General features: G+C 42.1%; 2 protein-coding genes across 2 annotated transcripts in view; one reads left to right on the top strand and one right to left on the bottom strand.

Annotated features, from left to right (window-relative positions):
- LOC117558647 (pikachurin) overlaps positions 1-2532 on the bottom strand; it is a 31089-nt gene extending 28557 nt beyond the window's left edge. Inside the window, exon 1 of the mRNA XM_034234963.1 lies at positions 2453-2532. The gene's annotated coding sequence lies outside the window, so the exon portion shown is untranslated. The remainder of the gene's footprint in view (positions 1-2452) is intronic.
- A 1807-nt stretch (positions 2533-4339) lies between these two features.
- LOC117558658 (glial cell line-derived neurotrophic factor-like) lies at positions 4340-13366 on the top strand. Its single transcript, XM_034234981.1, has 2 exons — positions 4340-4884; positions 11705-13366. The coding sequence occupies exons 1-2, from the start codon at positions 4650-4652 to the stop codon at positions 12265-12267; spliced, it is 798 nt and encodes a 265-aa protein (XP_034090872.1). The 5' UTR covers positions 4340-4649; the 3' UTR covers positions 12268-13366.
- The last annotated feature ends 1939 nt before the right edge of the window (positions 13367-15305 follow it).

Below are 15305 nucleotides of genomic sequence, written 5' to 3'. Positions count from 1 at the left end.
AATTAATATGAGTTGACCATTTAGAGTTCACTTTGGGGTTAATGTAAGCAGTTTTCCTGCCCCAACCAAGCCATAACCCCTGGCAGCTGCAGGGAAAATTAATAAACTGATATAAATCTCCCTAGCATAAAAGAAGACTAAAAGTCTAAAGACACGCTAGTGGCTCACTGAGGCCTTAATCAAACACACCAGTGCTTTAACCTTTAAGCTGTACTGCTTATGATGACAATGTTTACATTCTGATGTTTAGCTGGTTAATGTTTACCACTGTGCCTTTTAACATGTCTTACACAAATGATTGTGCTAACCACAAAAAGCTGAAGATGACTAGAATGTTTGTGGTTTTGAAAAATTCGAGCCATAAATCAATCAGATTCATAAATGCGAGTACCACATTTTGAGGCAATTATTTTAATATCTATTTAGACATTTTTGTCAAAAACATAAACTTTAGACCCCGGCCACACGAGGACGAAAACGGCTAAACGCATAGGATGAACGCAAACGCAATCGCAAACAAGCTTCCGTCCACACGCAATAGTTATCCGGATGGTGTCTGCCCACACGAGACCGCTCCGTTTAGCTCCAACCGCTGGAGAAGCTGCAGTACATATGCAGGAGCCTGTACGTGGCGCTGTAACTTCCTCCACAAAAGCAGCGAAGAAGCATGGTTGTCATGGTTGCCCTTCTGTTTATTCTGTTGGGGCCGAGGGAACCGGGCAGAGTTTTTCGCCAGTCAACGTGTATTAAAGTTTAAATCTTCCGACAAAATTATAAAAGTGCCGGTCAAAGGTCTTCTTTGTTATTTATTGAGATTTAAAACAAATGAATAACGACTCTATATAATATAATAATAAAATACATGGAGCCTCTCTTTTTCCTCCCTCTCTTCGGACAGCGCGCCAGTGTCGCTGTTTCATGCAGCAGCTGATCCAGTAATGAGTGACTCGGCCGACAGTAAAAATAAACATATTTATAACTAGTTTAGGTAGTTTGAGAGGTAATAAATAAAATAGCTAAGGGTGATGATCTGACTTGAAGTGTGTGTTTTACTCCGTTCACCGCTGCATCACGGCGGGAAGAGCTGCAGGTGAGCAGAGCTGCGTGTCTCCGTCCTGTCAGATTAGACTTCACTCGCGTTTATGTCCATATTGAGAGAAAGATAAATAATCTGAATTCAGTGTGCAGTTTACTTTGACGCGGGGGTGAGCAGCAAAGGTGGGGAGAGGTGGGGCTATTGCCTCATCATTATCAGAAAATGATCGTAGAGGGCGTACACACAGAGCCGTTGGACCCCCCAGAGCGTTGCGTATGCCGTTCTATCCACCTTGGGACCCGTTATCGTTTCCTCAGTCGTTTAGTGCCGTATTCGGTCGTCCTCGTATGGCCGAATGGTCTATATGACACTAAACAGTAACGCAAACGGCCGTTTTCGTCCTCGTGTGGCCGGGGCATTAGACTCATTATCGTACGGGAACTTATGGGATGACCAAATCAATTATTAATTGCCTGGGAAGATATTTCTCTGTATAAGGGAAGAATGTGACCTGCTTGTGATGCTAGAGGTAAAGTCAGGTTATCCTCACTCACTACAGTTCATCCTCTTGGGAACATGAATGTCTGTACTGATTTCCATTGCAATCCATCTAAAAGCAGTTGAGACATTTCAGTCTGGACCAAATGGGCCATGCTTCTAAAGAGAAAACACATTCCACTGTAAGTATGAGATTAAACACGTATTAATGTAGAAAACAGAACACAGGATATTATCACCAACCCCGAAAAACAGCTTGGAAATTTAGGATATTCATTTTTTCCCCTGCTAATTTCTGCACCAGCAGCAGTGTCCCAAATCAGACGTCTATTACAGCTGTCAACTCCCCTCTTCACATGAGTCGCTCTGGGGGATGCAGATTCATGCTGGCCGATAATGACGGGTGAAATGACCTGTGCAATTAACCCTTCTTCATGTGAGTAAAACTGAGCCCCATAAATGGCTGACAGATTCAATTGCAGTTCAGCCCCCGGTTAGCCGCTCATGCCTTGCAAGAAGTAGAATGGACATCTGTTTGGTGTATTTTCTGCTTGTGAGGGTCTAATTGCTTGAGGATGAGATATTTCCATTCAGTTATAGTGGGTCAGGGGAAAGGATAGCCTCTTCTGAGTGATTAGTAGTCGAACTTTTAAAAACAGAAGTGGAAGAAAACTGTTATTCTGTACGACTTGTCAGTTACAGAATACATGGATGCTCAAATGGTTTTTGCATGTTCTGTGTGGTGAGGTGATTACAATACAGTGTGGCTAACATCCACTGACATGAACATGATTAATTTCCAAACACAACACTTTAAGGGTGCATGAGTGCATGTGTGTTTATACATTTACATGTACTGTACACACACATGCGGACATACTGTTTGTATTTCAAATCAATCTTGTAAAGTTAAACTACCTTAGAGAAAACAGCCTTATTCAGTGCAGCTGGAGAGAAAACAGTGACATTTCTCTTCTTCCTGGAAAGATTTGTCTGGTTTGTCTGCAACGGAACAGCAGCACATGTTATCCACAAATAGCACTGCGGAAGAAGAGAGAGGGTGGATTTTAAAATGTTAGCAGGAATTCAAAGTATCCTAGCACTTGATCATTAAATTGAGCTTGGTTATCTCCATTAGAACAGAACTGGATGTTGTTTACATCTGGACTTTCAATCAAATATTATCACGTGGTATACATAATCATATAAATCGTACATATCATATGTGTTGTGCTTACCCTGATCTACCTTGAAGTATTAAAGCAATACAGCTGTGTGAGTAAGTTCTACTGTGATGACTAAAATAAAATAAACAACTTTTAACAAATCCTGGAAAAAGAGCATTTGACACATTAAGCCTTGTTTATAGAGATAGAAACAAATCCCATAACACTGTTTCTGTTCCTTCTCGTTTGAGTTTTCTCTTCTGCCCCACTGTACTCTATGGATTACTTTTCTCTACAAGCATATCCCGCCTTTAACCTCATTTTTTGCCACTTACATAGTGCCCTGACGACTGACACTTGCACTATGGAACAAGTTAATGCCACACGAAACAACTTTACATTTGTTTAGTTTATATGCAGTATTAGGCACATAAACTCAATTACTTCCACTCATAATTGCTCTGGTCTCGATTATTAAACACAAAGAGATGTGTGCCTTGTAGCCTGTCTAATTTCAATTATTAGATTATAAGAAGATCTGTCACAATGAATAAATAAGAAAATAACATTTGCATTACAGCCTCCTATTCTTTCACTAAATAATGCAGGACACTGTTGTCGGGTTGAGACCATGATGTGCTTCCATTTGCAGCTTGGTGTAAAGTGAAGTTCTGACTTTCATTTTGACACCCACAATGGCTGGTTTACAGCTTGAGTTTCCAAGGGAAGTTTGGAGTTGTTTAATTTGTTTAACAGGATCACTCGCAAAACACATGTGAAGAATTTTGCCAATTCCACTGATATTAACACCATGTATGTCTTTAAACGGGTTATTATTAATCTTTTAAGCAAGTTGTTCTTGACATGTTGCTTCAAATATAAATTGAACAAAGAATATACTTTCACCTTAGATAATTCACACCATTGTTTGTCCCTTGATTAAATGGCATGTGTTCATTAACTATAAAAAAGCGTGCTTTGATGCACAATGTGGAGGCGTGTGGCGCAGTGGATTAGTGCGTTGGTGATCGGATCAGGGGGATCAGGGGGTCACAGGTTCAAACCCCACTGCAGTCAGCATGTCGTTGTGTCCCTGGGCAAAACACTTCACCCCAAATTGATCCTGTGGGGATTGTCCACAGTATTGAGTATGTAAGTCGCTTTGGATAAAAGCGTCTAACAAGTAACATGTAATAATAATAACTGTGGTTATAACACAATTCAGTATGTTTTGACTGGCTGATAAGAAACACATTTCCCATCCAGTATCAATTTAACACCAAAAGCAGGGCACGGAATCTGCAGTATTCAGTGGAAAGTGTGAAACTTCTCTCTGAGTGGACAGACTGAGCCTCTTTCATAACAAAACCCCTATTCCATTACCAATACTGGAAGTGGAAGTTGAAGCCATTAACCTGGACCCATCCCTCTGTGTACTCTGCATGGGTGGGGACTGGAAGAAGCAGAGGATGGACCCTCAGACGTCACCACCTCTGCCCAGCCTCTCCTTTTGCTCACGGCTCAGTCAGGACTGATGATGAGAGGGGATGAGTGTAGTGACAATAGAAACCAACAGGAACCGCTAAGTGGAAACCTGTAGACTGTAAACTGGGAGTAATGTGTTTCTTATAAGCGTCGTTGGATTTGCTTACAACTTCACGGGAAGTCTTTGCTTTGTGCTTCTGCCTCTGGTTTCGTGCCTCCTTGGATATTGCGCCACGCTGCACACCGTTTGCCAACTGGCATGTGAGGGATCGCGTGCAGTTTACAGTGCGCTGGCACGAACACGTTTATCTTCAGCCTTTTCAGTGGCAGGAACCCGGCCGAGCCGATGAGTGCGCCCCACATGTTCCTCTCAAACGTATACAACATGTTGTTCATCACATTTGCCAGATGATACCTGTTGATTTTTCCTCGCGCCATGTCCTCCTGTCAGACTGAGCTGGACAATGAAGTTATGGGATAGCCTGATCACTTGTTTGATACTGCTGAGCGCCGTGCACGCCAGCCGTCTGCTCCGGAGCCGACCACAGTCCTCTTCCACCGAGAGGAGAGGGCGCGCCGCCGACAGTCCCCTGGAGCTCCCGCCGATTCAGGGCCGCCTGTCTCTCGCTTCCCCGGGAATGAGCCTTGCTGAGGCGGGTACAGCGGACTGGGAAAGTACGCTGGCTGAAGGAGAAACAAGTAAGAGCGTGTGGTTTATGTATGGAGTGCCCAAAGTGCCAAAAAACACAATAAGATTAGCCTCCAGCAGGCATGCTCGGTCTTGAATTATTTTTATTTTCCATAACAAAAAATAGGCTACTTTAAAAAACTGTTGAACTGTTCAATTCAAAACATGTGAAACTGATTTGACTGAATTACACTTCAGAGAATAATCAATATTTACACATATTTTATTTGTACATATTTATGGTGCCTGGTTCAGCTTTTAAACCTGTTTTATGGTGTCCCATTATTGTCTCCAACCTTAGGACTGCCACATTCATGCGGCTTTCGCACCAGCGCTTTTCCCTTTCTAGCTCCGAGCTAGAGCTTTTCTGGTTCAGCTCCGGTTTCCATTTTCTGCTCCCGCTCTGTTCACACCGCCCAGCACCCGACTGGTGCTGCCTTTGCTGCGTCATGACGTCACCGTTTACATCGCTGATTTGCTCCCCAACGGCATTACGGTGCTCACAACAACAACAATGGGGAACTGCGTCGGGTCGATGATCGTGTTGCTTTTAATCACACGAAGCCAGAATAAATTGAATAACGACTTCTCCAACCTTATACTTTTCTCCAGAGTGCCGTGGTTCATTGTTTATTAATGTGTTTCTGCAGCATTTACCGACCGCTGCAGTGTTGGCTGCTCTTCCACGGGAGTTTATTCTCCTCCGTTAGCTCCCGGTTAGCTCACACTGCAGCGGCCGCTCTAAAGTATTCACTGTCCGACTCACACAAGCAGCTGATACATATCCCCAGTTCCCCTTAGCCTAAGTGAATGTGTGTCATTCTGAATTGACGCTGTTTGGTATCACAACGCTGTTATGAAAGTTTCTCTGGTATAAAATGGGTTATGTTAGCATAGCAACCGAAGCTAAACTGACTACTTGCAATTGCTATCCTATTGTGGCATAAACCGTTTTCTACAGGCACATTTTACCGGCGTATTTTTATTATGATTCTACTTGTGATAGTCGGACACGACAACCTGTGCAGCCCATGTATTGATTCCATCCGATAGCTGCTATAATACAAAACAACACGTCTGCCTCTCCACAATGATCAATAACAGTGAACGGATGGTCAAAGTAAGGTACAAATAAACAGAATCACACGAAGCCTGGTTAGTGTTGCCTGACTTTATAAAGTGTGTTTATAAGCACTACTGCTTGTAGGCAGGCATGACAGTCGACCCATGTTCAGGGGAGGTGGGTTTAGTGTCCTGCACGCCTCGACGTAAGAGAGACGTAAGCGACGCCACCTCTTAGCTCCGAAGCTCTTGCCTCTAGACCAGGGGTGGCCAACCAGTCAGAGGTTAAGAGCCACATTTTTTCTATGTTACTGCAAAGAGCCACATCAAACACACTGATACCGCTTGTTTCAGTTTTTGTTTTCTGGAGACAAGATTTCAACCACGTCACTGATGCATTTTTGTGGCATTGGGATATATATTTTTAAAACCTCTGGAGCAGAGAGGAGCTGTGGATTATTGTTATTGATTAATGCATCAGTGTTTCTTAGGGTCAAAAACACTAAACTCACAAATTGAAATGAAAGCGTTTAGTTTATTTAATAAAAGAGCACATGTTCAATGTGAAAAGTGACAGTAGTTATAGATTATTTGCAATTTGGTGCTATATATTTTTTTTTTAAACACCTTGAATTTCAGGGGGTGCGCGGGGCTCCGTTGGCGGGGTGCAGCGCCCCTCCAAGACAATGGTAGGGGAAACACTGGATAATGTTTAAACAACAATAGGGTTTTCCCCCCTCAAAGGTGATTGGTTCACTGCATCGCAGGTATTATTGTGATTGGCTCTTGGGCCACATCAAAATTAGACGCGCTGGCATCCTCTCATACTGACACCACACATACACACATAGGGAGAGCCGGGACGAAAGTAACACGGGACGAAAGTAACACGGGACGAAAGTAACACGGGACGAAAGTAACGGAGCGATTTTATCCGAGCCCAAACCACTTTGACCGGCCAAATTACGTCAGAATGATCAGCATTCGATACTTAACAGACCGACTAAATATCAGGTTTAACTGTCAGGAGTAGCTAGTGTTGTCACGGTACCAACATTTTGGTTTCGATACCAAGTCAAGAATTGCGATTCCGATTCTTTTTCGATACTTTTCTTAAAAAAAGGGAAACAGTCTTAAATGTAATTATTGTGCTTTATTTCACACCAGAACCATAACCATAACACAAACTTTTAAACAATGAGAACAATAAATAAAATAAATGACAAGAATTCGTGTTAAATAAAATGAATACATGTCTTACAGACAGGGGCGGATCTACCGGGGTGGCATGGGGTGGCAACTGCCACCCTAAACAATAGCCTTGCCACCCCAGCTGCCACCCCAGTTGGCATCTTTGTTTTGAAAGAAAAGTTGTTGCTCATCGGACATTTATGAGAGAAAGTCTCTAATGTCCGAGTGCAAGTGAATGCAGCACAAGATTCACGTCATGTAACCCCTCCCCCGGTCCTGGCGCGAGAGTGGAAATATGATTGGTGGCGAATTCATTTGAACGGGACGGCGCAAAACGAGAAGCCTTTCGGACTCAAGTAGACTGAAGGAATGAGGTATTTGCGGTCTACACTGACAGAGTTTGGCTGTACTCAGCTTGAATCAAAACGCACTACAGCTGTTGATCTTAATACATTTGTGAGGCGTTTTGCTGAACAAGATAGGAATCGCCGCATTCAGCTGTAATAGACATGCCAACTTGATGCTCTGCTCACGGATGACTCGATGAGAATAACAAACTGTTAAGATGATGACCTTGTATGCGTGTATATATTTTTTTCTTTGAGGGGGTCTGCCCCCAAAAAACAATTTTAAGTCCTGAAAAAGTAAAATAAGACGGTGTGTGAAACTACACTGCCCAGCCAACAGAAAGTAACCACTTTGATTGAACTAGGCCAGTAGGTAAGGACCTTCCACTGGATAATAACTGCAGCGATGTTTTATCTGAATACACGTTTTTTAACCCTAACTGATGCAGTTAGTCACTTCTTTAATGTTTGTTCTTTCTGATGTAAAGTCAAGGTTGTAACTGTATATCAATAATGATATAATTACTTGTTTTTCAAATTTGAAGGAGGGTGAGCAAGCATCTTGATGAACATTCATCATTAACTCCTCCAAAAAATAAATATAGTTTATTCAATAATAAATGAATATGTGAATCATAACAGTTCTTCACTATATCTGTAAAGCGTCTTTGAGCACCTGTAAAAGCGCTAACAAATTAAATCTATTATTATTATTATTTATTATTTATTTATACAGCTGATAGGAATAATATGATTGTTAATAGTATCATATTCATTCAGACAAACATCGATGAGACAGTTAATTAATGTACTTATTGCAGCAGTCTGCATATATTTGGTACCCCTGCTGGTCTAAGAGTGAGACAAACTCATTCAGTTATTGTTCAGTTAAAATTCATTAAATTACATCTGCCACCTTATATGTAAGGCTTTACTGATGTGCCACAATAATATCACCTATGTGATTGAGTTAAAATATGAATATTGTGGCTTTCCAAGTTAACATTGATTGTAGGGGTGTAACGGTTCACAAACATTTCGGTTCGGTACGTACCTCGTTTGTAGGTCACGGTTCGGTTCGGTACAGCAGAAAAAATGATCACAAAACATTAAAAACATTTTTTTATTATTATTAAACTGTGACTAATGTATTCAAATAAATACAACATATAGTAAAATAAACATTAAGGTGCAGCATTTCGATGAACTGAAATAATCTGTATTTGAACTGTATAGTACCTAAGCAGCCAGCTTGACATTAGGACTTGCTTGTCATTGTATTTTCATGTTGTTTAAAGAAAGATTAACTTGTCCACATTGCTTGCTGAAATGGCAGATCTGCTGGCACTAACAATGTCTCCTGCTGTGGAGAACACCCTCTCTAGGGACAGAGGTAGCACAGCCAGGTAGCGCTTTGCTAGCATGGCAACATAAGGATATTTGGCGTTTGTAATAGCTTTGGCTCGGTCTGAACTCTTTGCGAGTGGTGGAGGCTTACATGCTTGTGGGAGTTGGGTTTGCACTTCAGTCTTTTTTCTTTTGGTACCGGTGATATTCACATTCGGGTGATGCCTTTTCAAATGAGTGTGATGTATTGCCAGCCGCGTAACCAATGTTAGTTGAACAATACCGACAAACAGCTTTGGTTCGGTCCACCTGTCTTTGTCCGTCATCCTTGTACGTAACTGTGAAACCAAAATGTTCCCAAACCGGAGACTTCAATGATGCTGTAGGATTTTCAGCTCCACTTTATCTGCGTTCGCCATTTCGACAGTTCCTCAAATTACTGACTACATTTGAACGCATCCCTGTGACCAGCTCTCATAGTATGCCTCTCGTCCAATGAAATTACTTGGTCGCTCTATGATATATACCTGAGATTACTTCCAGAAAGTTGTTCATGTTCTCAATATTTTTACGTTTAACGCTATATTCGTTCGGTACACACGTGTACCGAACCGAAGGGCCCGTACCGAATAATTTCAGTACGGGTACCGTTACACCCCTAATTGATTGATATGATTGCGATTTAAATCAGCATATACTTCTGTCAGGGGATGCCACCCCTCAAAATCTCCTGCCACCCTCTTGCCACCCCATGAATATTTGTCTAGATCCGCCCCTGCTTACAGACAGGCCGAGGCGCAGCGGCAGTTGCACTCCCACTTGCAGCCATGCTTCTCGTTTTCTCACATGCTCTGGCAGCTAGCACCTGCATGAGAGAGGGGAGGGACTTAGAGCGTGCTTGAGAAGGGAGGGGCTGCAGGCAGGGCTGCAGTGCAGAGCAGAAGCAGAGCAGAGCAGAGCGCTGAACACACACGGCTCTTATTAAAACAGCGCTTTCTCACCGGAGTACTTTTCTCCGTCATTCTTAAAGTACCGATACTAATGAAACGCAGGAATCGTACCGTTTTTAACGGCAGGGTATTGCGGTACCTTTCAAGTATTGGTACACTATGCAACACTAGTCAGGAGCAGTGGCGTTTTCTCCCGGAGGCCAAGGGAAGCCAGGCTTCCCCTGTTTTTTCGGATTGTTATAATTTAAATAAATAAATAAAAACACTTTGTTTTGTTTCGATAATTCTCCTTTGCTGTGTGTTACTGCCGGCCCGTCTCCCCCATTCTCATTGAGTATTTTACAAAGAGTGAAACAAACAGCGCCCCTCTAGATGTTATGGTGAAACAGTAGATTGCACTCACTGTTGCGAGAGGAGGCCAGCCGAATTTGGCTTCCCTTGGTGAAAACAAATGGAGGGATTGACCAATCAGATGAGGCTCACGTGATGCCCCTGCCAACCTGTGATTAGTCAGGGCCATGCCAAGGGAAGCCAGAGGCGGCTGGCTTCCCTTGCCTCACAATCCAATCAAATCGCATAGTGTTGCAGTGACGCATACTAAAATCCGGAAGTAAGCTGCGCTCGGTGTCCCTCGACAAAAAAGCTATGGGATTTCTCCATAGGATTTAGGAAAATAGCTCGAAATAAGGTCAGTGGAAAACGAACCTGTTAGATAAATGCAAGTTTTGTTCAGTCGGATAATATCCACATGTCTACCCTACTTTTATAATTTTCTAATCATAAATCTAATCGATAGAAGATAGATAGCGTCACTGCACCACTCTCACCGCCGTTAGAAAGTAGCAAGCAACTGAAGCAAGTGCAATTATGGAGGGTGGAGATTTGGAGTATTTCATCAAAATAATTGTACTAAACTTCCGCTACAGCAGCAACACCAAATACAATCTGATGACAGGCCAATGCCCAAACTGGAGCTGTGTACAGCGAGGAAAAAAGGAGTGAATCGGACGTTAAATGTCTCCTGATTAAGTTTGTGAATGCTTATTAGAGTTTGGGCTGGAGAGTGCGTGCGGACCTGTCGGTTAGATAACAGGCGTGTGTAAGTCCTGCATCTGATACAAATGTGTGTAAACTGATACCGGGTGCTGTAATCACTCATCTGGTTACGTTATTACATTGACCACCACACCCCCGACCCAAAAGAAAGGACGTATTATTGGCTTCCCCTAATTTTTTTCCCACGCCACGCTACTGGTCAGGAGTCAGTGTCTCTCCCCCAAACTCACACATATAAAATTCGATATGAACTGAAGAGCCGCATGAAACTAGGCAAAGAGCCGCATGCGGCTCGAGAGCCGCGGGTTGGCCACCCCTGCTCTAGACCGACAATTTTTTGGAGCTGGAAGTGAGCCGGCGCCGCTGCGGTGTGAACAGGAAAAACCGGTGCTTTTCTAGCTCCAGCTCCGAGCCGGAGCTGAAAAAGCGCTGGTGTGAAAGGGGCACCAGAGCTCTTGGGTTGTGGTGGTATTACTTTCTTTATACCTTTAACACTGGGTAGGCCGTAACAAGAGTTGGTTTTGGAGATAATTCAATTGTGTTATGTAGGTTGGCAAGAAACGATTCTTTTTCAATAGATCAATTATTCATTTTTCAAATAATTGTTTTGTTTATACAATGTTATGTTGTAAATGACAATAGTTGTCAATTTAATTTCAGTAAATCCACAATTGTAACTAGTGGTATATCTTATAAGAGTGGCTTCTGTTTCTTTAATGAAGCACTCAACAGTCTGGTTCATAAATAAAAACATTTGTAACTTGGCAGTCAGTTCAAATTAAATTCCTCTCAACATCTGTTCAATAGCCAGATGATGAGTGAAACAATAATGTGCTTGCTGCCCTTGTAAGAGTACCATTTGTCTTAATGTGTTTCAGACACCATGGAGGAGTACCCTACAAATGAGTTTAAGGACATGGTGGATTTAATCAAAGGGACCATCAGTAAAATACGTCGTTCCTCCTCATCCACTGTGTCCTCATCTACCTCCTCCCCTACCTCTTCCCCCTCCGAAGAAGACCTGAGCAGCAGGACTCGACTCAGGAGGGAAAGGAAGAAGGGGACAAGCCAGCAGAGTGGAGGAAGAAGAGGAAGAGCTAGAGGAGGGGAGACAGGAGGGAAGGTAAAGGGAGGTAACAGACGAGGACAGGGCTGTGTGCTCAAACAGATCCACCTCAATGTGACAGACCTTGGGCTGGGTTACAGCTCCAGCGAGGAAATGATATTCAGGTACTGCTCCGGACCCTGCAGGAAGTCTGAGACAAACTATGACAAAATCCTTTATAACCTCGCTCACAACAGGAGGCTTCCTCCTAAGGACACGCCCCCACAGACCTGCTGTCGGCCAATATCGTTTGATGATGACCTCTCGTTTTTGGACGACAACCTGGTGTACCACATCGTGAGGAAGCACTCTGCCAGGAAGTGTGGCTGTGTGTAGGGAGCTGGTGTCAGGTGTTGTGTAGTTTAACATACCCTCCCATTTTGAAGTTGATGTTGAGTGTTTTTTCTTCTGTTTTTCCCACTGTAAGGAGACTTCCAGACATTACTTGTGGTCGAATCCAGTCCAACAGTAAAGGAATAAAGAAGGAAAGGAGTTTACAGTTTTAACCTCAAAGCAAGGATCCGCTTCGTTGCTTAATCCAAATATCCCAATTTCCTTCACAGTTCACACCTCACATTGCTAATATGTTCAGTGTGATTTTAAATGTTTCCATGGATACTCTACCTATACTTTCTGGACTGAAATCAGTCAGACACAATGGATGATTCAGCAGACTCGTTCTGTCTATTGTATAGCACGTATGTTACATGGAAAAAGTTATACACATATGAAATGTATTTATGAAATCTTGAATTTATTAACTTATTGATATTTATTATGTTTTTATAAAAGGAATACATGTTATTTATTACTGTAATGTGATATCTCAGACCGTGCCAAAGGTTTAAAACAAATAATTTGATGATCTATTTCCATATAAAAGCTGTATAAAAGACTGGTTTACAGGCCCTGTGGAATTGTCTTGCAAACAAAGGTCTGTGTTCATTTATTGCTTTTCACCAAAGCACATTGTGTGTCCTTGAAGTCTAACAAAAGAGTTTTCTAAATAATTTTCTTCCTCATAAAACATTTTCGAAGCCGAATTTGAAAACAGTCATTTAAATTGTGCATTGTTTACATCATGATCAAGCGCTTGCAGGCTTCTTATTTGCTGTTGCATTCATTGCTACTTTGGTGCATTGCTCACATGCTCAAACTATACAAAGAAGCAGGGACCATCTCTTAAAAACTCTACAGGACATCTTCAAAACTGCCCTCACTATCTCATCCTAGTGTATTCACTTGATGTGTAAGTGAAACAAGATTTCCTGATAGAAATGTACCAACAGCTATATTTTTTATACGATATTCACTTTAAAAATGCCTTATTTACTTGTTAATAAATGTATTCTACACAGTGTATTCTGTATGTGATTACTAAAGCAGGATTTTGTGTTTCAGATCTATGTCGATGAGTTTAGCAGACAAGAAGCCATGTTGTCATAAATTGTCCATCTGAACAATATACCAATGCTCAGAGAGAAACTCAGGTTTCCAACATTACGCCATACAGCCATAACATACGCTTGGCATGGATAAAAAAAACGAGACAGGTAACAGAAATGAATCATTGTATTTCCGTCACTTTTTGTGTGAAAGTGGAAAAGCAGAGAGAGGAATGGGGCGTAAAGGATTTGCCTTTGTAATATATAAAGGATTATAGAAGGATCTTATCAAATGACAGGAACGGACATCAAACAGAAGAGGATGGAGTATCTGTTCATACATTAGAGCAGTGGTTCCCAAACGGTGTGCCGCGGCACACTGGTGTGCCGTGAGGCAAGTCTGGGTGTGCCGTGGGATTTTGTGACAACCATACGTTATTATTGGAATATACAATTTCACAAAAATAATTACTTTTTCATTTACTATATCAGTACTTTGTATGTTTATATGTACGTAATCTGCGCGACTTGCGCGTCCACATCTCCACGCAGTGCTGCATAAACATGGCTGAGTCAGCGATAACTTTCGAGCGGTGGAGGTATGCCCATTACTTTGAGTTCGTCCGAAGAATAGACAGGAATGTGACGGTGAGGTGCAAACTGTGTCCAGGCCAGAAGCTGTTATCCACTGCTGGAAACACCACGTCAAATCTCAACAAACACCTGCAAAGAACACATGCTAAGGTGAAGCTACCGCACACGCTATTTGTTGTTTGTTTATATCACGCAGTCTGTTCTTCTTCTCTGTCTTCCGGTTGTTGCCTGCTTTGAATGACAAATACACACTACCGCCGCCTGCTGGTAAGGAAAGTTATTGCCACTCAGGCATGCGCAGTTCGTACGTGCTCGGCGGGTGAAGTAACGAGTAAAGTAACGAGTTACTTTATGTAGATAGTAACGAAGTAGTGTAATATATAACTTTTTTTTTTTTTAAAGTAATATGTAATATATTAAAAAAAATTAGTAACGACCCCATCTCTGGAGTTGGCGTTCTCTGGTTTACATGAAGAACAACAGGAGGTCACGGCTCTCTGTTGAACAGGACTTGCGAGTGGCCCTCTCCTCAGTGCCACCAAGGATTACAAAATTCTGCGCGCCCCGACAGGCACATGTATCTCACTAATTTGTGAAGTCGGCAAAAATATTTACAATAGCACATGTTTCAATGCTGATTCCTGAAATGTTACATTTATAATGTGTAGTTCAGGACCATGGACAATGCAGCTTCCTTGCATTGACAGTTCTCTGTGCTGAATTTCTGCTGAGTTTCCTTTGCCTCATTTTTAATTGTGTGACCTGTCTGGTTTAAATGAGTGTGTTGCTGCTTTGATGAAGCCTAATTTGATAAAGTTTCAAATTAATTTCTGAAATATTTCGTTAATAAATATTTCATGAGTAATATAGTTGTCTTTGTCACATTTTATTTGGCATTAGTAAATAATTATGCACATTTACAGATATTTTACATGATATGAGTGATAACACGTGTTATAAGAGCTATTTTGCACAATAGGTGTGCCTTGAGATTTTTACTTGTCCTTTGGTGTGCCTTGGGCACAAAAAGTTTGGGAACCACTGCATTAGAGTATAGTGTACAAGTATAAAAGGAAAATGAGATGGACAGCAGATAGATGGATGAAAGACGAGTGATACAACATGGATTAATGAGTTAAGAGATAACGTATGTGTTGGCAGAGAAAGGGGGACAATGAGAAGACAGTATAATTGAAAGGTGGCGCATATCCAGAGAAGACAATGATGAAGGAGAACTTGAGAAGAGATGATGTGCCTTGCTGAACTAATGTGTGTGGTCGATATCTGATCTATCCGCTGCTCACTCACATTTCACAGCCCTTCCTCTGCCTGTCCCCGAGCTGTGAGTCAGCGCTGCCTGGTTCAACAATTACAGGGCAATACTGGGGCTAAGAC

This window comes from Gymnodraco acuticeps, unplaced genomic scaffold (assembly GCF_902827175.1).
Source record: "Gymnodraco acuticeps unplaced genomic scaffold, fGymAcu1.1, whole genome shotgun sequence".
Lineage (NCBI taxonomy): Eukaryota > Metazoa > Chordata > Actinopteri > Perciformes > Bathydraconidae > Gymnodraco > Gymnodraco acuticeps.
The sequence above is the reverse complement of the archived record's forward strand: the minus strand, read 5'-3'. Positions and strand labels throughout refer to the sequence as shown.